Source organism: Dasypus novemcinctus, chromosome 16 (assembly GCF_030445035.2).
Source record: "Dasypus novemcinctus isolate mDasNov1 chromosome 16, mDasNov1.1.hap2, whole genome shotgun sequence".
Lineage (NCBI taxonomy): Eukaryota > Metazoa > Chordata > Mammalia > Cingulata > Dasypodidae > Dasypus > Dasypus novemcinctus.
Genome location: NC_080688.1, coordinates 74,240,202 through 74,264,270, shown reverse-complemented (window position 1 = coordinate 74,264,270; position 24,069 = coordinate 74,240,202). Strand labels below are relative to the sequence as shown.

The following is a 24,069-nucleotide window of genomic DNA, read 5'->3' as shown; positions in this document are numbered from 1 at the left end:
GTCTCCCCCAGGGCATGTCTTTTAATCACTCATTTTGTGTGTGTGTGTTTTTTTAAGTGACACAAGGATTAAGCAGGCAATGAATTAACTACTTGGCTCCTGGGAGATTTCAGTAGACTTACCCAAACTTTTTTCCCTCTGTTACACATAATTCTGCAGCATATCTAAATCTTGCAAATTCTCTTGATGTTCTTCAACAAGATCAAATGAAGGGTGCCAATGGCTGCGTGTATGCACAAAGCGGCAGCTGGACAACCTGCTGCACTCTGTGACACGTGCTGTTTGATTTTGTGAGCCCCTCTGAGGGCTGCTCAATGCTTGATGTCAGGAAGGGAGAGAAGTTCTGAGAAAGCAGGGCTGTGCTTATGAATCGGAATAGTAACTCCAGGCCAGGAGCATTATAAAAGCCATCAGTGGAGAACGATCACCAGTCTAATAGTGATTCTTTCTAACTTCTTATTTTTTAAATAATTTCAAACTTACAGAAAAGTTACACACATAGTTTTTTAAAAACTCTTTTATATGCTCCCATATCCACCATTAGTCAACATTTTGCCACACTGCTTTGTCATTTTTATTACATATCCAGGCTATTGCTTTCTGAACCATTTGTAGGTAAATTGCAAACCTATTCTCCCTTTACCCCTAAATGCTTCAATGACAGGAACATTCTTATATATATATATACACACCCATAATATAATGATCGGAATCAGAAAATTTAGCATAATACAATATTATCATGATATAATCTAATAGACCTTTTTTGCTTTTCACCAGTTGTCCCAATAATGTTTGCTTACTTGTTTTCTCTTTACTTCCTTTCCTTACCCTTTCCATTTTCTTTTCCCTTTTCCTTCCCTCCTCCCCTCCTCCCGTTTTCCCTTCCTCTCTTCCATCTCTCCTCCCCTCTTCCCCTCCTCCCCTTTATTTTTCTGGCCCAGTATCTTACCCAACATCATGCTCTGCATTAGTTCATCATGACTCTAGTCTCCTTTAATTTGAAACAATTCCTCAAAAAAAATTTTTTTCAATCTTACATTGACATTTTTTAAAAGTTCAGGGTAGGTATTTTGTGGAATATTCCTCAATTTGGGTACATCATATGTTCCTTCATGATTAGATTCTGGTTAGACATGGTTGGCGAGAAGCGATGCTGTATCCTTCTCAGCGTATCACATCAGAAGGCACACGAAATTGGTTTGTCCATGGTCAATGATGTTAACTTTGATCTCTTGGGAAAAGTGGTATCCTCAAGGATTCTCCACTATACGCTGAATTTTTAACCAATAAAAATACATGGTTTCACTATCTATTGAACTCTCATAGGCACATTTTTACTGGGTGTTTTCTGTGTTCAGGGCTTATTATCACGTCTAGCCTCTATCTTGGAGAACTTAAAATCCAATTAGTGATGCAACATAGTACAATTATATTTTTGCACAGAGCAAAATATATAAGAAAATGATCTCAAGAAGTCATGTTTGGTTCGAGTATTAAAGGCAGTAAGTGGTATGAATTTATGTAGGTAAGAAAGATTCCTGTTGGTTGGCATGGACAAAGAAGGCTCTGAAGAAGAAAATAGCCAGTATTGGGCCTGACACTAAACAAAGATAGAGATAATTGAGCTGACTGTGAAGGAATCTTTTCCTATTTATTTCTCTAGTACACTGTAGCTTGCCAACTTTGCTGAGGACAAAACTTTTCTCAGTACATTGGTGATTTTAAACTAATAGGCGAATTCTTCAAATTATCTCTACAAATGTAGTATTCTATTAAGAAATCAAACCTAAGTCTGTTAACGTGCTTTTCCTTCCCTCACTACCAGTAAGAACTCCAGAAGGCAACATCAGGCTTTACTGTAAAGGGGCTGACACTGTGATTTATGAACGGCTACACCCAATGAATCCTACTAAGCAAGAGACCCAAGATGCACTGGATGTAAGTCTCACTTTCACTCCTTGTGCCTCAGATTCTGAACTTACTTTCTGGTTCTGTCTCTTAACCGCGAGTGAAAGCTATATGTTAACCGCTGACCCTCCTGTGCCTTGGTTTACTTAGATGCAGAGAGCACCAAAGTAGGAAGATGGCAGGCTGGGTTCCAATTCTGTCTCTGTTGCTGACTTTCTAGGAAATGATCATGGTGGCTTCTGCTAGCTAGCCTCCGGAGAGGTCTGTGGGGTCAAGAGCTGACCCAGGGAATGGCTCATCTCTTTCCCAGATTACTTGAACAAGCTACATTATCAAACTAAGCTGTAGTCTTGATATCTGCATGGACCCCAACAACTCAACCAACTTCTTAGAATATAGTAAAGGAAAAAAAGCATTTGTATGTGGCATGTGATGACAAAGCAATGTGCTGGGCAGTTGAGTTCTGATACTTCTGTTCATAAATCAGTTTGGTCTTTGTTCCTTCAAACTAGTTCTCTTAGGAAGCTATATACTTAGTCCAGTGGTACTGCAATTACTCAGAATGTTTCTGGAACTTTTACTTTTGAAATCGCCTACCAATCTTTATATACTTTGGTTCTACGGAATGTTGGCAAAGAGGTATCGTGAAGCTCAGTCAGACCCGGATTCCCAGTTCTGCATCTTTACTATTTTGTGTCCTCGGGGAAAATGCTTGATATATCATATGAGTTTCCCATGTGAAAGAGTGGTGGGAATAATTCTGACCAGGGAGGGTTGTTGTAAGAGAAAGCACCTTGTGTTGTCCCTTTAAAGAGTTACAGAGTTTTTGAGCCAGCCAAAGGTTCTTCAGAGAGAGGCTGGTGAATATATTGTTTAATCAAATGGGGTCACATTTTAAGACTGCATACTGACACCAAAGCAGTTATACTGGCTGAGTTCTCACAAAGATGTGAACAATGGCAATCTAATAGAGTAAACACAGAACCTTCCAATGAATCTTTGAAAGTAAACCCTCAGTTGGGTGAACTAGTTCTGCTGGCTTGGCTAGACAAGATGTGACTATGAAGTGATGAAAGATTTTACTGGTTCATATTCAGGCTGTTTAAAATGGCTTTAATCTGTTTGCCAGGGGAAATTTTCCAGATACTGTTTTTCATTGAAATGTTTGAACTCAGTTTCCTTGGTGGCTTGTGTATTTCAGAATTGGTTTGAGGGAATTGATGAAGATTCCATAGTTGATTGGACTTGTAACACAGTTTGTGGGGGAAGTTTTATAAAGTTTTCAAGTTTATTCATTGCACCCCCAGGCAGCTCCCTTCATCTGTTATTTTTGTAGTCACCAAGAGAAAAAGGTTTTCTTTGCACCAGAGACTTGATTTAGAAAAAAGGTATACTAACTTGGGAAAGAGAAGTACAGTTGAAGGACCCTGAGGATGCATGAAAAACAAAGTCTACTATAAAATGAAGTTTAATCTCCTCTATAGAAGGTGTTTGTATGGCATCCAACATCTTTTATGGTCTCTTTTTCAATTTTCTGAGTTTATTACTTCAAAGTAAGATTTCAAATTTGATCTTGAATTACATAAAATTAACTATTCTTTGGGTGGGTGGCTTATCTTTTAAATAAAACAGATCTTTGCAAGTGAGACTCTTAGAACCCTGTGCCTTTGCTATAAAGAAATCAAAGAAAAAGAATTTGCAGCATGGAATCAAAAGTTTATGGCTGCCAGTGTGGCCTCAAGCAACCGCGATGAAGCTCTGGATAAAGTCTATGAGGAGATCGAAAAAGACTTAATTGTGAGTTTTGGCCGTTAACTATTTCCTCTTTATTCTAAACAGATTTGGAAATTTTATTAAGTTGTATTGTATTTCTTTACTCTCAGGCTTGAAAAGCAATTTTAATTTCAACATTTGAAATTGGTATGATATAATTAAATCATTTAAATTTCTTTTGTTCAGTAAGCAGAGAAGTATAGCCAATATGAAAAACCCAAACCTGAAAACTTAGGAGACATGCTGATCTGATTCTGTTATATTTGTATCACTTACATCATTCACCATGTTTGTTACATAATAGCAAACCAGCATATAGTAATTTTACGTTGTGGGAATTAATAAAATTATATATATATATAATTATATATATATGTATATATATAAAATCTTGAAACAAGAAAAATCGACCGTTTCTCACTGAAATTTTTCAAGATTTAATACTTACTGCTTATAGAGTTTAGATGACTGGGAAATGTTCAGCAAATATTAGCAGGAAGAACTGGCTAGTGTCTCTTTGTAAACTAGCATGTAAATAGTGAAGGTATATATATGTATATGTTTTTTAAAGATTTCTTTTTTATTTATTTCTCTCCCCTACCCCCACCCCCTAAGTTGTCTGCTCTCTGTGTCCATTTGCTGTGTGTTCTTCTGTGACTGCTTCTATCCTGGATGCAGCACCGGGAATCTGTGTTTCTTTTTGTTGCGTCATCTTGCCGTGTCAGCTCTCCGTGTGTGCGGCGCCATTCCTGGGCAGGCTGCACTTTCTTTCGCACTGGGCGGCTCTCCTTATGGGGCGCACTCCTTGTGTGTGGGGCTCCCCTACACGGGGTACACCCCTGCGTGGCACAGCACTCCTTGTGCACATCAGCACTGCTTGCACACGTCAGCACTGCACATGAGCCAGCTCCACATGGGTCAAGGAGGCCTGGGGTTTGAACCTCGGACGTCCTGTGTGGTAGGTGGACTCCCCTATCCATTGGGCCAAGTCCCCTTCCCTGAAGGTATATTTTTAATGTCCTGTATTTGAATTTGCATTTTTTGTCTTCGTAAACTAAGTGTTCATACTTTAAGGAAAAGTTTTAGCTGTTTTGATTTGGTTTGCAGTGACTGTGAAACATATCAGCCTTCCCTGTTTTTTGTTTTTGTTTTGTTTTGTTTTAAAAGATTTATTTATTTATTTAATTCCTCCCCTCCCCCGGTTGTCTGTTCTCTGTGTCCATTTGCTGCGTCTTGTTTCTTTGTCCGCTTCTGTTGTCGTCAGCAGCACGGGAAGTGTGGGCGGCGCCATTCCTGGGCAGGCTGCACTTTCTTTCGCACTGGGTGGCTCTCCTTAGGGGGTACACTCCTTGTGTATGGGGCTCCCCTACACGGGGGGCACCCCTGCGTGGCAGGGCACTCCTTGGGCACATCAGCACTACGCGTGGGCCAGCTCCACACGGCTTGAGGAGGCCCGGGGTTTGAACCGTGGACCTCGCATGTGGTAGACGGACGCCCTAACCACTGGCCCAAGTCCGTTTCCCAGCCTTCCCTGTTAATGCTGGCTGTTGGCACCAGTAAAGCACCCACTGGAGTGAATAATTAACCCTTCTTTCTACATGTTGGCAAACTGCAATCGCAGGAAATTATTTAATTCCTTTTTTTTTTTTTGTATGTTCATTCCAGCTATTAGGAGCTACAGCTATTGAAGATAAGCTACAGGATGGAGTCCCAGAAACCATATCAAAACTTGCAAAAGCAGACATTAAAATCTGGGTGCTTACTGGAGACAAAAAGGGTAAACTTATTGTGAAAGCATATCTGCTATTCAAAAATATTTATAGTTTCTATTTCCTTTGCTTGAGATGACCTTCTCGGACTTGCCATCCTTTACAAAAACCGTATCCCTTTCTTTGGGACAGAGATGTTTTCGCTAAGAAACCTTCCTCTGTTATTCGTCGCATCTTGACCACATTCTTCCTTAAATGCCCATAGTGGGAGAGTTTACTCCCTATAATTTAGCTCCTGGTCATGCCTTCTTGCTGACTGTGAGTAGCCTTATCTCTTCAGTCAGATGGGGACTCCTATCCTGAAAGGGCCACCCCTCTTGTCCCTTCTGTCCTCCCCAGTGCTTTGCCAACTCATTGGGCATAGAGTGGAACAACAACTTTTGTTTTCTTGCCCATTTTATTGCTCAGAAATTATGACTAATACTTACCAGGGAAGATACTATGATTATGAAGGTGGTTTTCCCAGGGCGAGGTTGATCCATTGCGCTCCGGATGTGCTGACCCCGTGAGTTCCCCAGTGAGGGAAACTCAACTGCGTAATTTGTGGTAGAGGGGGACTGTATTTGCACTCTCCCCGGGAGAAAGAATAAAAATTAAAAAAAAAAAAGTTTTATGACTGAAACTTTATACCCCAAGAAAGATTTGTTTTTTAATTTTGAGCTGAGTAGTTGTTTGCCATTATGCTTCACTCCACAAGCCTCTCTCAGGAAAATAAATGATTTCTTTCACTCGGACTAACATCACCAATGGGTTAAACAGCTCTGACTTTAAACAATTACCAAGTTGGTGGTAATGAAAGAAGGAGGGAAAAAATCTTTATTAGGAGATAGTGAGGGTTGATGGAATTATCCTTTTTTTTTTAACACAACAGTTTTTTTATGTAAACAGTGATTAAATCACATGGTTTATGTTTAGTGCATTAATGAACATTGATTTATTAAATACTCAGTTTATGTATTTGATAATGTAGCACATTTTATTATTTAAAACATCTCAAACCAGATTTTGATTTTCACTGAGTTTATCACTGAGAAAGGGGTTTTTTTCTTTTTGTTATTTCTGTATATTGCTACAGAAAAACAACAGATTTGGTTGAATTCGGTTATGTTCATTAATTGAAGTAAGTATCATTACTATAAAGTCGATAATTAAATTCTACAGTGGGGGTGACATTGACTTGATTTTTTTATTGCTGTAGAAACTGCTGAAAATATAGGATTTGCTTGTGAACTTCTGACCGAAGACACCACCATCTGCTACGGGGAGGATATCAAGTAAGTAAAGGGCCTGCATGTTAAGCAGTTATGGAAAAACGGGAGCTGGAATGTGTCCCACAGACCAGTTGCCTCACATCTAAATGAAGGAAGAGAACAACAGGCCATTCCAAGATATGCTAGTTGGGCCTTCCTTTCAGCAGATTTCAGTTTTAGAGAAACTGGGTCTGGGAAGTTTTATTTGTCCTTTCAGGAGTCATTTTTCTCCATTCCTTCGAAGTCCTCAGTACTCATCTGCTGAAAAAGGAAGTGGGCAATATAACCTCACTAACAAATTAATATAAATTATATTTATGTATTGCATTTCCTAGAAATCTTACCTTTAGAAAGAAAAATAGAATGAAAAAAGAAAAACCTACATGGAAGGGAAATATTTTGGTGGGTTACATCATGTAGGTTTTTATTTTATTTTATTATTTTATTATTTTATTTTAACTTAAATTGTGTGTGTGTGTGTCCCCTCTGCATACACACACACACACACACACACACACACACACACATATATACATATTTTTTGTTGTTGTTGTTCTGGCTTGGGAGTGAACCCAGTTCCTCATATGTGGGAAGCCAGCACTCAACTTTGAACTACATTGGCTTCCCTGAATTCGGTTTTTTCTTTGTTTTGCCTGTTGTTTTTGGTTTTGTCTTTTTTTTAGGAGGCACCGGGAACAAAACCTGGGACCTCCCATGTGGTAGGCAGAAACCCAATTGCTTGAGCCACATCCACTTCCCTCCCCATGTCATTTAGATATCTGTTAAAATGAAGCAGGCCTGGGTAGTTCTATCTTAGCTTAAGCTGAAACAGGGCTTAAGCCCTGAATTAGATTTACCGGCTTGGGAATGTGTAGTGAGAAAGCCCTGTCTTGTTAGGAAGCCGACAATTTTCTGTACATAGTTAGCTTGATGTGCTTGCTGATGGATCAATAGTTGCATTTATTGCTTAAGCTCTTGTCTAACAACCCCTTCCTTGAGCTGTCACAAGCCCAAATGAAGCTGTTAACACACAGCGACTGCCTGGTCTTTTAAAGTGATGGGGAAATTGATGGTTGTTATTAGTCGCCTTTCTAATGATGATGATAAAGCTTTTACAAGTTGCTTCAGTATATTAGGCACTCTACTAAATTAGACAAACAGAATCAATGGCCTTCTAATCTAAATAGATCAGTTCTGTTTGAATAGAGGCATATAAACCATGCCTATTTGTGTTTTGAAGTTTTACAAAGTAGCAATGGATAAATAAGAGCTTAATATGTTTATTAAGTAATTTCTTGGTTTTGTTTACTTCTCATAGATGAGGACATTAATAAAAGTCCAATCTCTCTTTTGAAATTGTTAAAATTGGATCCTAAACTAATTATTCAAATATCAAATTTGATGATAATACTTTAACTAAGTTCACCTTTATAAGACATATTAATCATCTTTCTGGATGGTTCCTCTAGAATGGTTTGAAGAGAAAACTGTATTTTCCTTTTCCAGCCTCTTAATGATTTGTCTTGCTCACTCTTTATTTTCAACTTGAGAATGAAAATTACATTAATATGTAGAAAGGATAATAGATACTTAACCTTCTGGTGCAGTGGCTCTCAATGGAGAGAAATTTTGCCTTCCAGGGAATGTTTGGCAATGTCTGGAGACATGTTTTTAAAATATATTTTCATTAGAGAAGTTGTGAAATTACAAAACAGTCATGCACATGTGTGGAATTCCCATAAAACACCTTCCCACCAACACACTACATTGTTGTGGAACATTTGTTACAGATTATGAGATAATGTCATCAGACCATTACCACTAACTATGGTGTAAGCATACATTTGATATACTTTTCCATACCCTCTTTTTATTAACACAGTGGCATTGATGCAAGAATATTACAGTATTGCTGTTAACTATAGTCCTTGGGTTACATTAATTGTATTGCTGCTGACAGCTAGTGGGTAGAGGCCAGGGGTGTTGCTAAACTTCCTGTAGTGCAGAGGTCAGCCCCTCACAGCAAAGAATTAATTGGCTCAAAATATAAATAGTGCCAAGGTTGAGACTTCTGCTTCTGAAGATGAAAAATAATGTCTTTGTGTGATGTAAGCCCTGGGGGAGAGCCCTGGACTGGGAGTTAGGAAAAGTGAGTTCTCATACCAGTTTTTCCATCACTAAGGGTTGTACTCTCTAACATACTTTTTTCTAATTTATCCACTCTCTGTCTTCATTTCCATGGCTTCTAAGATCTACACAAAAATTATAATTCACTAATATGAAAATGTTAAACACTATCGGAAGAATGAATAAAATTGTGACTTTGAGTTTGGTTTCCTTCTTTGCAACATGGAGAGATTGGACAAGATAGTTAAAATCTTCTCCACTCCCCAGATTCCTCAACTCATTTCTCTTTGGCATGGATGTGCGGTCTTCTCAGTAATTCACCAATATCAAGCACTGAGAATTTCTCAAGAGCAGAAAGGACTTTTTGTTTAAGGGGAAATAAGCAGCTTCTTTCCACCAAATAGTAGCCAGTAAAGTAGGGTGCATCCCAGGGTATCGTAACTCAGATCAAGCCCACCTTTCTTTGTTGCTTGGGAACACATTTTCAATTACAGCTTCCTTTGGATGGCAAAGGTGGTGACACATAATGAAATGCCAAGAGCGTGGTGCTGCTTGGGGGAGGAATCAAGACTTAGTAAGAACACCGTGTGGAGCTGGCCCATGTGCAGTCCTGATGTGTGCAAGAAGTGCCTTGCCCTGCAGAGGTGTCCCCCATGTAAGCGAGCCCCATGCACAAGGAGCATGCCCCAGAAGGAGAGCCATCCAGCGCAAAAGAAAGTGCAGCCTGCCCAGGAATGGCGCCACACACATGGAGAGGTGGCACAGCAAGATGACGCAACAAAAAGAAACACAGATACCTGGTGCTGCTGATAAGGATAGAAGCAGTCAGAGAAGAACATATAGTGAATGGATACAGAGAGCAGACAATGGGGGGGCACTTGGGGGGGGGAAGGGGAGAGAGAAAAAAAAAGACTAGTAAGAACATATGTCAAAATTATCTCATAGGCAAGGGCCTGTTTATGTTCATGAACTTTAAACTCTTTCATTTATTTGCCCCCAGTTCTCTTCTTCACACAAGGATGGAAAACCAGAGGAATAGAGGGGGAGTCTATGCAAAATTTGTACCCCCAGCACATGAACCTTTTTTCCCACCTGGCGGAAACCGTGCTTTAATAATCACTGGTTCTTGGTTGGTACGTATCTTTAGCATACCTGTGTCTTCGAATCAAACTAAGGAAGTTTATTATGGGCCAAGTTTAGATAGAGTCACATATTAACACTGCCAACTTAAAAATCTCTTAGCCTCTAATGAAAGTGCACTTTCCCAAGTTCAAAACTTAATACTGTATATACACTGAAGGAATTATACGGAAATGGTAACACTGCATGCCCTTGGTTTATCAATTAATGGATAATTTTAATTTTCTTCTTTGTACATTTCTGTACGTTCTAAATTTTGATGGTAAATATGCTTTATAATCAGGACAAACTCATCAGTGGTATAACCCAAGAATTATCCTTCACATACTGTAATTAAAGTTTCGTAATAAAATATACATATACAAGTTTGGGGAATGGTCCTCTTGGTTTGAAAACTACAATGGCCGCCATCCTTTCCCTCTCCAATTTTACAGAATGAAATCCTTCTAGAGAAAAAGACCAAGAGAAGTAAGATTCTGAAACTGAAGTTCCCAAGGACAGAAGAAGAAAGACGAATGCGGACCCAAAGCAAAAGGAGGCTCGAAGTTAAAAAAGAGCAGCAGCAGAAGAACTTTGTGGACCTGGCCTGCGAGTGCAACGCGGTCATCTGCTGCCGCGTCACCCCAAGGCAGAAGGCCATGGTGGTGGACCTGGTGAAGAGGTACAAGAAAGCCATCACGCTGGCCATTGGGGACGGGGCCAATGACGTGAACATGATCAAAAGTGAGTCTTGCCCAGATGGTCAGCGAGACACAGATTGCTAAAGCACAGTAATAGGGAACAAGTTCTGAGTCGTTTTTCCAGATTTCATTGGTTAGGTTTTCATAAAGCAAACATTTAATAAGAAGCACTTAACCACGATGGCTATGCTCATGACCGGGTCCTTGGGAATCAGCAGCCCTCACAGAGTATCAGCTGGAAGACCAGTCACTTGTGGGAGAATGTATCCTTATTTCCTTCCTGCTTTTACATCTGTTTGGGTTTTTCCACTCTTGTTGGTCCTCCCTGCATAGTTCCTTAGGGCTTATTAAAAACCCTGATGTTTAATAAGTTGTGCAAAAAAAAATTCTGCTGAGCTCAGGATACACTGTTGAACTCTCTCCCTCGAATTTGTGTTGAGACTATTATTCTCCCTCACCTAAGCATCTCTGGGGCTTGCTTCTTCCCTCTCCTAAATCTCTTGGCACTTCATTGGGTGACAGAGAAACTCGTTTGACATGGAAGCAGAGCTCTAACATGGTCTCATCACCCCCTGATCTCCCCGCAAAACCACCAAGGGACATTTTGCTAGTCAGAGGACCTGACGTACCCACAAACTAAAGGATTGAATATGATTGTACAGAAATACAGTTGCGCTGTTATTAAAGTGTCTTAAACCAAGCCTGGAACTTGTCTACATGCCTGGGTCCAGTCTCTTTTTCCCTTTATTACTAAAGGGAGTATTTTGTAGTGAAAATGCCCAGGCTTATCCTCTGAGGCCTCTGTGTCTCATCTGAAAATAGGATAATTATTTCTGATGTTGCCTTCAGCTCTGTGATATTATTATTAAAACGAAATACTGCTTGAAAGTATATATATATATATGCATGGCCTATTGTGCTGGGTAGCTTAAATGCATTATATATTACTATACTTTTAATTCAGTCTACTTTGTGACTCATTCATCTGTCTCTTTCTTTTCTTAGAGTCTCTCCCCTCCTACTCCTCTTGACATATACTAAGAATATTCCAACTTTATCTGCCTCAGCGGGAATCAGCTATGTGACGTATGTCTTCTTGCTTTTTTATCAGTGCATATGTCAGCCTCCGCTTCCAGTTTCATTCCTCTTCATGGTTTTTGAACATGCTTGTCCTGCCATACAATGACATTTCTGGCTCTGAATTAGATCCATTGCCTTCCTCTGTAGCCAGCTATAGTTTATTTTCCATTATGTACCATTAACTTAGCTAGCTGCGCCAACTGGAAAGTGACTCAAACCTTATTTTTATTCATCTACAATGTAGACTTCTTTATGTTGGGGAAGTTCTCAGATTTATCATCTGCTTGTTTGACTTAGACCTGAATTTATTTTTCCTTTGAGGTCACCCATTGATAGTAAGAAGGATCAAGAAAAGTCAACATAGCTCACCTTATACAGACTTGTTTTCTTAAAGTCTAAATTTTTTCTTAAGCTCTGTTGTATGCCAGGTGCTTTTATATATAATTTATGGAGCATCCATAAATAAAGGAAATTCTGAGGTCTCCTTGGAAGTTATTATAGTAGCTTTAACTAAGTACTGTTATTGCCTTTTTATACTTTTAACAGCTTTAATCTCTTTCAACTGCCTCAAGAGCAATATTCAGAAAGAAATTATTCTTGTTCATAAATAAGTAGAGTGAAAGTTGAGTGCCAAAAACAATATGATCATTTGCTAACATGTTCCATGTTTAGAAGTATAGTCCCACCTATTCCAGAAAGAGGTTTAAAAGTGGAGGGAATTGCAGCCCATCATGATGTTGCCCCTAGCAAGGATGTAAGGACTTCGACAGGTGCCTTCTTCCTCTCGTTTCTAAGGATATCTAAGGGCTGCATGGGTAGCTATTGTCACTTCTTTGTCTGAGACCTGAGCTTGTGCATGCATCAGGAGAGAGAGGAGATAAAGGCAGGAGAACTTGAGGAATAATCGTATGGTTACAGAATTATGGAGTGCCCAGCAGCAAGGCATTAAAATCACATTTGGGAGAAGTGGAAGTGGCTCAAGAATTTGGGCACCCACCTACCACATGGTGTCCTGGGTTTGGTTCCCAGTGCCTCCTAAAGAAGACGAGCAAGACAGCAAGTTGACATAACCAGATGCCACAACGAGGAGACACAATGAGAGATACAACAAGCAGGGAGTGGATGTGGCTCAAGCAATGGGCACTTCCCTCCCACATGGGAGGTCCCAGGTTCAGTTCCTGGTGCCTCCTGAAATAGAACACAAGCAGATACAGAGAGCACACAACAAACAGAGACAGAACAGAAAGTGAGGACAAAATAACAATGTGTGGGGGGCAGAATAAATCAAACTATAAAAAATCTTTTTAAAAAAAATCACATTTGAAACTTCAAAAAATTCCAACTGCCTATATTTAGTTTTTAGAAGAAACACAGTAGCCTTTAAGCACCTCTGTTCTGTTGCCTTTAATTACCCAGTGAACTGTGGCAGTGTTCATTGCACATATTGCCCTTGGTCTGCTCAGTGGAAAAGTTGGACTGGATGCCAGTGTCAATGGCAAGGATTTCTCTTCCTTGGCCCTGACAGCCAAGATGGAATCTCAGCATTTCCCTCTGTTGCTTGTTCAGGAGAAAAGAAGGCCATGGTTCAGTAGGGAAGAGCAGTTTGGCCACAACAAATGGTCATAAAAGCTATTTGTTTGTTTTGTAAGAGGTCATAAATATTGAGTGAGATGCAGTTTATTCTGTTTTTTAGACATGCATTGTTTTTTGAAAACTTTTAGGTTTGAACAAGTCACTACAGTTATGTTTTGAATTTGTCAGACCTTATGTTCTGCAACTGGGGCAGGACTTTCAAAGCTTCTTTTAATCGGTAACTACTGAGCTGGCAATCAGTTCTTTGGGTCTGAGTGACAATAGGGTGTGCTGTCTAGTATATTTTTTCTAATTTATCTCATTCTCTGTCTTCATTTCTGTGACTTTCAAGATCTACATAAACCTTATAATTCACTAATTTGAAAATGTTCTTTAATGACTATTGGAAGAATGAATAAAATTGACTTTCACTTTTATCCATCCTGGAAACCTTTCCAACCGCAAATTATGTGTCTAAAAGTCATGGTGGACCATAAATAAACCTTCAAAAGTTTAACAGTTTCTTAGTTAAAACTCTTTTGGTTGTAAGTATCAGAGAAAAATAAATAAAGCTAGCTTAAGAGAAGTTTATATGGAATTTATAGTAAGGACACAGATGTCTCATTGCACCTAAAGAATCAGGTCTCAAAGAAGCTGGAGCTATGTGAGGAACCCATTGTCTGTCCGTCTGATTGTCTTTTCTCTCTTTCTCTCTCTGGACTACTTGATTTATTTCTCTGCCCATCAGGATCCCTCAGAAAGAAATTTGACTCTCCTATACCTCAGGAATTTACTTAAGATAGACACATACACACACTAACTTAAAACTTGAATTTTAATGACAAAATATCAAAGAAAGACTGATTAGCCCAGCTTGGTTTTTCTGTCAGGGTTTAGTAAAGGAAACAGATTGCTCCAGGTATTTTAAGCAGGAAGTGATTTACTATAGGGAATTAGGTGCTTTTAAAAGTTCAGAATGGACTGAAGAAAAAGGTCCTAGACTGAGCCTCTGACCTCTAGGTCACCAACCAGAAGCTTTTCTACCATTGAGAGTGTGCTGAAGAGCCTTTCAATTGAGAAGCATTTGCAGTTGCTCTTGGCCATCCAGGAAGCTGGAGAATGGATGTGAACTCTGCTGCACAAACTGCCAAGATGAGAAGGGATTCACTTCCACTGCCAAATCACTTGCAAATATTTATAATCAATGGAATCTAATGCAAAAAGAGCACCTAGCTGCAAGGGAGTCTGGAAAATATAGGGTTTTTGCTTTCCATTCTTTCCAATTAGAACAAGGGTAGCATGAAAGTCAAGAGATTCAGTTTGTAGTATGTACCACAGAACCTATCTGCCCGTGGCTGACTCAGCTGTGCCCAGGGAGGCAGGGACACAGTGAAAATGTGTGTCTGTACTCACCCCATGGATTGGAGAGATGGCCTGTAGGCTGTGCACATCATCCAAATGGAATTCACTGCCCAAATGAGATCCTTTCACAAATATTGATGGAGTCCCTACCGTGTGCTCTCTTTAGCAACTTGTACCTCTGATTGAGCTGAGTTCAGAAGCATGGGCTAGGGAGTGGTGAGCAAGAGCATTTCTATTTATTGTCCCATGAGTATCATCTTTGTTTTCAATTTGCAATTGAAACCTTTTTTTTATTCCAGTAAAATAGGCTTGTGGTTCACAGTATTTTCTCTCTCTCTGCCCAATAGCAGCCCACATTGGAGTTGGAATAAGTGGGCAAGAAGGCATGCAAGCTGTCATGTCAAGTGATTATTCCTTCGCTCAGTTCAGATACCTGCAGAGACTGTTGCTGGTGCATGGGCGGTGGTCTTACATACGGATGTGCAAGTTCCTTCGATACTTCTTTTATAAAAACTTTGCGTTTACCTTGGTTCATTTCTGGTACTCCTTCTTCAATGGGTACTCTGCACAGGTAACATAGCTTATTATTTCTGATGAGAAGAGCTCTTCTCTTAAATGAATAAAAACTCTACTTCTAAAAGAACAAATTTGTTTCTTCCCTTTTGTATTTATAGTTTTGATGCTATATCTTTATAGTTTTGATGCTGTAGTTGAGGAATAGATTAAGATTGTGGTTGACTTTTCTAAAATATTTCCAGTGCTTTCAAAATGTTTTAATTTGCCTTTAAAATTTGTTCAGGGTCTATTGGCTTTTGTTTATGTATCTTTGTCTTCACCTTAGTTTTTTTTTAAAGTTACCTTGCCATTAACAATAATGATAGACTGTTCAAATTTGAAAGTATAAAATTTAATTTTGACCAAGGTTAATGGAATTTTATAAATATTGGAGAGTCATACATCTATTATATCTTCTGTGGGGTTTTTTGGTTTTGTTTTGGGATTTTTTGCTGAAATAAGAGTGGGACAGATTTAATGTGTTAAAATGGTGGTGCAGCGGAAAAATATCATGATTTAGAAATGAGCTTAAGTCAGTGTGTTTGATTTCCCAACCCTCTCTGGCATTGTGCCATTTACCAATGGTGTCAGGAGTCCCAGAAATCCAAGGCCGGAAGAGGTCTTAAGCAGGACAGGGCCTCCTTCCTGTCTCTTGCAGGACTGGATGTAACTGCCGGTCCTGACTAGCACATGGCCTCTGAGTCCACCCCCGTGGAATGGTGTGTGTGCACAGTGCTTGCGTTCCCCTCCCAGGAGGATAGCCTCTTATAGTCAAATTCTGCTTTACGAAATGTTTTAATGGAAATGCTGGACTTCTAAAATAAAAGTCACGAAAAATTCAGTGGCACTTAAGTGATTTTGAACCCGTTTTTAATTTTATGTATTCTAATTCATTAATACAGGGATATAGGAAAATGAACCCTGAATTGTTTTTCTAGCATAGTTCAAGTAGAATAGGCCCTTTACCAAAACCTTTTGGAGTATATTCCTGACTTATTCGGGGGAAGAAATTCGTTTCTGTGGCTTGGTCTTTGATTCTGCCCATCCCATAGAAATAGACTTATATTTACTCGGGCTGGGAACATTCCTGGAGCCACCCTGTTCTTTGAGGAAGTAGATGAGTATGTGTCCATCAGGCTGACACATTTCCTTGAGTGATGTGGGCTGTTGTCGTCTCCTCACAGACAGCATACGAGGACTGGTTCATCACGCTCTACAACGTGCTCTACTCCAGCCTACCTGTCCTCCTCATGGGACTGCTTGACCAGGTAGGCGCCTCATGCCCCAGGTTACACTTAGGGCCGTGCGGCTAACCTGTTAGAGAAGGTCAAGGCAAACATTTCAACACACTCCTTTGTTTTCACTTTTTTCTGAGTAGCACGTATTATAATTCCGTTGCCAGGCAACAAGGGTAACTGCTGTGCTTCTTGTTTTATAGTAAGAAAAGAGTATTTCTGTGACTGGGTCAAATTCATTGTCAAAAGTGTTTATCACCCTTCCTTAAGACACCTAAGACTGTATTGTCTGCAGACCCAGCAGCATGGTGTGTCTCGACAATAATAGCTTGCTCATCTTAAAAGTAAATTATTTTAATTCTTTCTAAAATTAGCCTACTTTTTACCTAATAGCAACTCTTTAGAGAACATGCTTTAATGGATAAAAAGAATAATGTGGAATGAACTTATCAACTGGTATGTGAAAATATTTTCCCAAAGCATTTGAATAAGTGTTGTCTCTTAGCAGGTAAAAATAGCACTCCTACATATTATTTATATGATTAATTAGTTTTCTTTCCATGAAAAGCAAAATAATAAACTTCTACCTAGACCCTCTCTCAGTTCAATATCCAGTAATTGTGGAGTTAAGCTATGAGGTTGCTCTCTGTGCATAAACTATTGGCAGGGTTTCTCAACTTGTTCAGTTGTTGACTTCCTAAAGATAAACAGCAAGTTGAAGCCATTTGTAAAATATAAGTTGAAATATATATCTGAGGTCTTTGATCCTGATAGATGATACACATTTTGTTTTTCCCTTAAGGATGTGAGTGACAAACTGAGCCTCCGATTTCCGGGGTTGTACGTTGTGGGACAGCGAGACTTACTGTTTAACTATAAGAGGTTCTTCGTCAGCTTGCTGCACGGCGTCTTAACGTCGATGGTCCTCTTCTTCGTGCCGCTTGGAGCTTTTCTGCAAACCATGGGCCAGGACGGAGAGGCACCTTCCGACTACCAGTCATTTGCCGTCACCATTGCCTCAGCTCTTATAATAACGGTCAATTTCCAGGTACATGGCTCCAGGCAGCTGTGCGTATTATCTGTTCATGCCTCTATTTCTGAACACAGACAGCGTGCATGCCCCCACCCCCCCACTCCTGCTTTCCCTCCCACTGAGTCTCTGCCAGGTTACAAATAGGAATATTATTTTGATCCCTTTTACCAAGCACATTTCCTTTTACTTACCTGATCCAAGGGTAGTTTCTGATTATTCAGTGGTCAAGTCTAAATTGCTAAATTCTATTTTTGCAATTCTTAGATCCTTTACTTCTAGCTAACTCCCCAAAATGAGTGCTGTGTTTTTCTCTGGTTTCCCAACAGATTGGCTTGGATACTTCTTATTGGACTTTTGTGAATGCTTTTTCCATTTTTGGAAGCATTGCACTTTATTTTGGCATCATGTTTGACTTTCATAGTGCTGGAATACATGTTCTCTTTCCATCTGCATTTCAATTTACAGGTTGGTATTACTAAATTCCAATAATAAATTTACAGGCAAATGTCACTGGTTTAGATGCTGACATAACTTCCATCTAAATAAAAATTGGAAGTATAAATTATTGCTAGTGAAACTTAATGTCCTGATCAGGAATTGAGTGGTGGTGGTGGGTTGGAAGGACAGTAATGTGCTGAGAGGAAAGCAAGTTTAAATAACTTTAAGATATGATTGTGGGAAGTGGATTTGGCCCAATGGATAGGGCATCCTCCTACCACATGGGAGGTCCAGAGTTCAAACCTAGGGCCTCCTAACCTATGTGGCCCACGCACAGCGCTGATGAGCGCAAGGAGTGCTGTGCCACGCAGGGGTGTCCCCTGTGTAGGGGAGCCCCACGTGGAAGGAGTGTGTCCCGTAAGGAGAGCCGCCCAGCATGAAAAATGCAGCCTGCCCAAGAATGGTGCCACACACACAGAGAGCTGACGCAGCAAGATAACACAGCAAAAAGAGACATGGATTCCAGGTGCCAATGATAAGAGTATAAGCAGACACAGAACAACACAGAACAAGCGAATGGGCAGAGAGCAGACAACTGGGGGCGGGCAGAGGGGAGAGGGGAAAAAAAGATATAATTGTGCATCTGTTCAACTGAACAAAAACTTTCCCCCCATAAAATCTATATTGGTAGGTTATTGGAAAATTAAAGTATATGTGTATTGCTGGTAATACTAGAATATAGATCAATCTTTCCAACACAGAATCTGGAAATACATAATAAACTAAATAAAGTTTATCATACATTTTGACCCAGTATATCCACTTGGGGAAAATACCCTAAGATAAAATACCCCAAATTTTGAAAGTGTAATTTGTATAATGATTTTATCACCATAACATTTATAATTATTTTTAAAAACCAACAGAAATAACCCAAAGCCCTAAGAATATTAAATTAGCTAATCAAACTATGAAATACCAATATGATGGAATTCTAGAACTTTAAAGTAGACTACATTATTGGAAATATATGTGCAAAGTAATAAGTGAACTGAAAGAAAATAGTTAGGTGACCAATGATTACAACTGTGTAAAATATATGGCACATGCCAGAATGAATTCAAACTGATATAAGTATTTGGAATTGATTTGCTGCTTATTTTGAATAGAGCAGCTTATATTCACAATGAAAAATTCCCCATTAACTAGTTTCCTTATAAAGGATTAGTTTTTGTTTTAGTGACCAGATGTTGGAGTATAAAAGATAGTTGCTTTGTAACCCTTTTCTTCTTTGGACATCGCTAATATTTTTATGATTGTGCTTTCTTTACTAAGTACCTAGGTATTTAGAATATTCTCATAGGGAGGCTTTTTAAACTCAAATATTTGGCACTCTATAAACCACATTTAAAAAGGAAAGGCCATTATTTCTATAACTTACAGTTTAAGTACAGAAAACATTGTGGTAAATTTAGGTGTAGAAGATGTTAATTAGTTTTAAAATTGGATGGTGTATCTGATTACCTATCTGTACTATAGAATTGCATTGTTACTTCCTCTTACATAAAAAAACTAGAAGCTAAATTGCAGTGGTTAAAGCATGGGCTCTTGTCAGATGGGCATGAGTTTTAGGTCAGGGGTTGCCATGGTTGATTCTGTTACCATGGGCAAATTTCTTAACTTCTCCAAGACTGAATTTCCTTATGTGGCAAGGAAGATCAAGCGACTTGTCAGAGCTGATTAAATGGCATGATCTGTACTTAGTATAAGGCCTGTTGCATAAATGGTGGTTCTATTTGTTGTTGTTATTTAGAATTTCAAACACACTATAAATTGAATAGTGCTTTTTTCAATTCTTGGGGGGAAAAAACCAACAGAGATACAAGATGTGCCTGATTTTACATTTTTAATCATTCTAATGCTAAGAAATTCACTTTATTTTTACCTTACTTCTATATTCTCTTTTGTACACCTGCCTTGTTTGAAGGAATTTACTTTCCTAATTTTGATTTGCTTAGTCTGGTTTTAAATTGTTCATTCCTTGAGTAGGGATGGGATGTTTTGGGAGGGCCAATCTGATTGTAAAATTTTACCATAGATAATCTACTTATGGATTATAGAAAGTTAACTCTGCTCTCAGGATAAATGGACCACTGTTATTCATTCCCCATCTTCTTTGCAGGCACAGCTTCAAATGCTCTAAGACAGCCCTATCTCTGGCTGACCATCATTTTAACTGTCGCAGTGTGTTTGCTACCTGTTGTTGCCATACGTTTCTTGTCAATGACCATTTGGCCATCAGAAAGTGATAAGGTACCTAAATACAATCCTTCCGTATTTTGAGTGTCTTATGGAGAAGTCAATTTCCCAACAGCAGCTTTCCTGCAAAATCCGAAACTCATGGGAAATTTCATATGCATAGTTTTGTATCCCTACCTCTCTTTAACTCCATCTTGCAAGTAAATCCTTTGGGATTGGGATTTTTTGTTTGCCTGCTTTTTATTATAAAAATTATCCAACAGAAGCAAAAAGAGAGAATAAAATATTGAATGTGTACATATTTAGTCCCTCAATTTAGCAATTAAAACATTATATTTTGCTGTACAAATAGATTTCTTTTTTTTTTAATTTAAAGAAAATTGTCACCACCTATAGCAGGATCCTTTCAGCTGCAAGTGACAGAAAGCTAGGATTTACACTGGCTCAACAATAAGGAAATGTATCATCTCGACTCACACAATAACTGACAGGCTTCAGTTTGGTTAACTAAGCAACTTAAATGTCAAAGAAAGGATTCTGGTCTTTTCATCCCTTCCCTCTGCCATTTGCATCGTTCGGGTCATCTTAAAGCTGGAAGCAAGATGGCTAAGCAGTCCTGAGCATCACTTCCGGACATGTCAATACACAGGGGAAGAGGAGAGCCTGACGAACCTGTAGCTTTCCCTTAGGAGCCTGGGAACTTTTTCAGAGGAAGATCCCTAATAGCACACTCCCCTCCAGGCTCCTTCGCACATTCTTTTTTTTTTTTTTTTTTTAATTTTTTTTAATTGATTTTGTAAAAATATTACATTAAAAAAAATATGAGGTCCCATTCGACCCCACCACCCCCACCGCACCCGTCCCCCCCCAGCAACACTCACTCCCATCATCATGACACATCCATTGCATTTGGTAAGTACATCTCTGGGTATCTCTGCATCTCATGGTCATTGGTCCACATCATGGCCCACACTCTCCCCCATTCCATCCAGTGAGCCCTGGGAGGATTAACAATGTCCGGTGATTGCCCCTGAAGCACCATCCAGGGCAACTCCAAGTCCCAAAGGCGCCTCCACATCTCATCTCTTCCTGCCATTCCCCATACCCATCAGCCACCATGTCCACTTTTCCCACTCCAATGCCACCTTTTCTCTGAGGTCCTTGGATTGGTTGTGTCCGTTGCACCTCTATGTCAAGAGGAGGCTCAGATTCCACATGGATACTGGATGCAATCCTCCTGCTTTCAGTTGTAGGCACTCTAGGCTCCATGGTGTGGTGGTTGTCCTTCTTCAACTCCATCTTAGCTGAGTGAGGTGAGTCCAATAAATCAGATTGTAGGAGCTGGAGTCTGTTGAGGCTGAGGGCCTGGTTATCATATTGTCAGTAAAAAGATTCAATCCCCTAAATATATCTTAAACCCCAATACCAACTACAATTCCAGTAAAGTAGCATGATAGTCTTATGAAAAGAGATCCCCTCTGGGTCCAGTTTCATCACGCAGAAACACCAGCTCCAAAGAAGGGCCATCTGACATGGCAATGAACCCTATCTGCCATGACCATAGAACCCGTGGGTCCCTTTAGCCCTCAAAGGAACCAATACCTGGAGATTGTATCTACTTTATCTGTCTCTTAGACTCTGCTCAGTTGTGCATAAGGGCAATCCTTCTGACAGCCTCCAGACTTTTTTTTTTTTAGAGACTCATAGCCATATAAACTCATTTCTCCTTTCTATTTCCCCCTTACATTAGATCACTTCGCACATTCTTGAACCTAGCAAGAGAGATCCCTCAGCCCCACCACTGGGAGTGCCATCCGGCTACAGAGCTTCCCTTAGGAAGGGGAGAGTAGGTGCTGGGGAAGGCAAGCTTCGCACCCCTTCTCTTTTCTAGTGGCCAGAATGAGCAGTAGCAACAAGGAAGGGAACTAGAGTTTTCTTGCTTTACTTAAACCTTGTAACTTGGAAAGGACGCTAGTTTAGAAAGTGGGGGGACTCTTGGCTTGCCATTTTCTAGCTCTGTGACCTTGGGACAGTTACTTGGTCTCGGTCTTTTTAATTTCCTCATCTATAGCGTGGGGATGGGGATGCCTGGAAAGGAGACAGACGCGGAGAGCCTGCTTCCTTTCCCCTCCCTTGGGCAGGCTTCCTCGGCGTCCTAGGCCTTTATTTTCATTCAGTCGGCCAGCTCTTTTTAACCTTTTTTTTTTACAGATTCAGAAGCACCGCAAGCGGTTAAAGGCCGAAGAGCAGTGGCAGCGGCGGCCCAACGTGTTCCGCCGGGGCGTGTCCACCCGCCGCTCGGCCTACGCCTTCTCGCACCAGCGCGGCTACGCCGACCTCATCTCCTCGGGGCGCAGCATCCGCAAAAAGCGCTCTCCCCTGGACGCCATCATCGCGGACGGGACGGCGGAGTACAGGCGGACGGTGGAGAGCTGATGGGGCGCGGGAAGCGCTGCGCGAAGCGCACGGGCTTTCGGAGAGGCTCGGGCGGGCTTTTCTCACAAGGATGCTGACAACAGCATCCCTGTGAGGTCGTTGCTGTGAGGTAGTGCTTGGGTTGGACTACGAAGCAATAGCAAAGCCAAGAATACCTTTAAAAGTTCTGTTAGTCAACTATGTTCCTTATGATTCAAAGGGAATAGCTTCACCCAGTCTCGATCCCGGCCAACAGAATCCGAAAAGTCTTTATTTTTCAATTGAAATGGTATTACATTATGAAATTGTAATTAAAATTTCTGCCTGTGCTCTTCAGCATGAATTTCCCGCAGGCGCCATTTTCCCCTTCAGGCCACCTTATTAACTTTTTCTAAAGGTAATGACAAATGGTTTATAATGGTAATGACAAAATATTCATGAATGTTTATCGCCTGCGATCTAAGTGGTCCATTGAATGTTTCAGTGTTGGTAAAGGGCTGCATAGTTTCATGTTCTCTTCATATTGGTTTAATAATTCAAGGAAAATTACTTCAAATTTGTACAAGGTTGCAGTCTGTTCCATTTATGACCAGGTAAAAGCACATTACATACTTTTACTGTTGCATATTATTTTAGCAACTTCCTGTAGTACCAAGTGATTTTATTCCCTCCTTTCTAAAAGTATTTAAATATTTAGGGGCTTTTTTTAAAAAAAAAAAAAAAAGCTATAAAAAAACCCCACTGAGGATATCAGTGATAAATTGCAGACTATTTTACAAAGCTTTCTTTTGAAAAGCAAACTTTTGTGCCTGCCTATATGTAAAGTATTTTATAAGGGATTTGAACAGAGACCTCACGCTTTCTCACTTATTTTATGTCTTGAGAGAAAAGAATGTTCGTAAACACTGAGTAACAGTGTATCCTTTTAAAAAATTTTAGGTAATTATGGAAACCATCCTCACAGAGGTAAAAATTAATTTTTCCAGAGGCTTCTCTCCTTCTGTATTGCTCACAAGCAACTTTCCATATTTAGTGAAGATGTAGATACGTTTTCAGTAATTCTGTTCTTTACCATTAGGATGAGAATGTTCACAGTGTCTGTCTCTTTGAATTCCTATGAGGAAAACACATTATGTATATAGTTCATTTTGTAGTATGATAAAAGAATGTATGGCTCTTTACTCTATGGAAATAAATTTCTGAAAGTTTACAACTTTTCTTTATCTTGTAAATAAGAGGAAGTGTTCGTTTTTTTAAAAATATTAGCTTGCATAATTCTGTCAATTTCAGAACACTCCTTTTTTGAATCATGGGAAAGGTTGACAATGCAAATGTGTCAAAGACATGCTGTTGGGTACAATAATAACAATTTCAAAGTGCAAATTGCTTTCATAAATTATTTCTATATTCTGTACATCTGAGATTTAATGTATATTTTTGTTTAAAAAATAAATGCTTTAGTAAAATCTT

The 24,069-nt window shown here is 39.6% G+C and overlaps 1 protein-coding gene and 1 non-coding gene across 3 annotated transcripts in view; both read left to right on the top strand.

Moving 5' to 3' along the window:
• The window catches only part of ATP8B1 (ATPase phospholipid transporting 8B1), a 142,390-nt gene extending 118,321 nt beyond the window's left edge, over positions 1-24,069 (top strand). For both annotated transcript variants that reach the window (XM_004447203.5, XM_023587673.3), the window contains 12 exons: positions 1,829-1,941; positions 3,544-3,708; positions 5,350-5,461; positions 6,652-6,727; positions 9,831-9,963; positions 10,405-10,693; positions 15,012-15,235; positions 16,404-16,487; positions 17,257-17,502; positions 17,814-17,952; positions 20,108-20,238; positions 22,396-24,069. In XM_004447203.5, coding sequence (XP_004447260.2) covers positions 1,829-1,941; positions 3,544-3,708; positions 5,350-5,461; positions 6,652-6,727; positions 9,831-9,963; positions 10,405-10,693; positions 15,012-15,235; positions 16,404-16,487; positions 17,257-17,502; positions 17,814-17,952; positions 20,108-20,238; positions 22,396-22,620 — 1,937 coding nt within the window. In that variant the 3' untranslated portion in view covers positions 22,621-24,069. The remainder of the gene's footprint in view (positions 1-1,828; positions 1,942-3,543; positions 3,709-5,349; positions 5,462-6,651; positions 6,728-9,830; positions 9,964-10,404; positions 10,694-15,011; positions 15,236-16,403; positions 16,488-17,256; positions 17,503-17,813; positions 17,953-20,107; positions 20,239-22,395) is intronic.
• Positions 5,874-6,031, top strand: LOC111763225 (U1 spliceosomal RNA). The gene has a single exon (XR_002796131.1). It is a non-coding gene; the product is annotated as a U1 spliceosomal RNA (small nuclear RNA).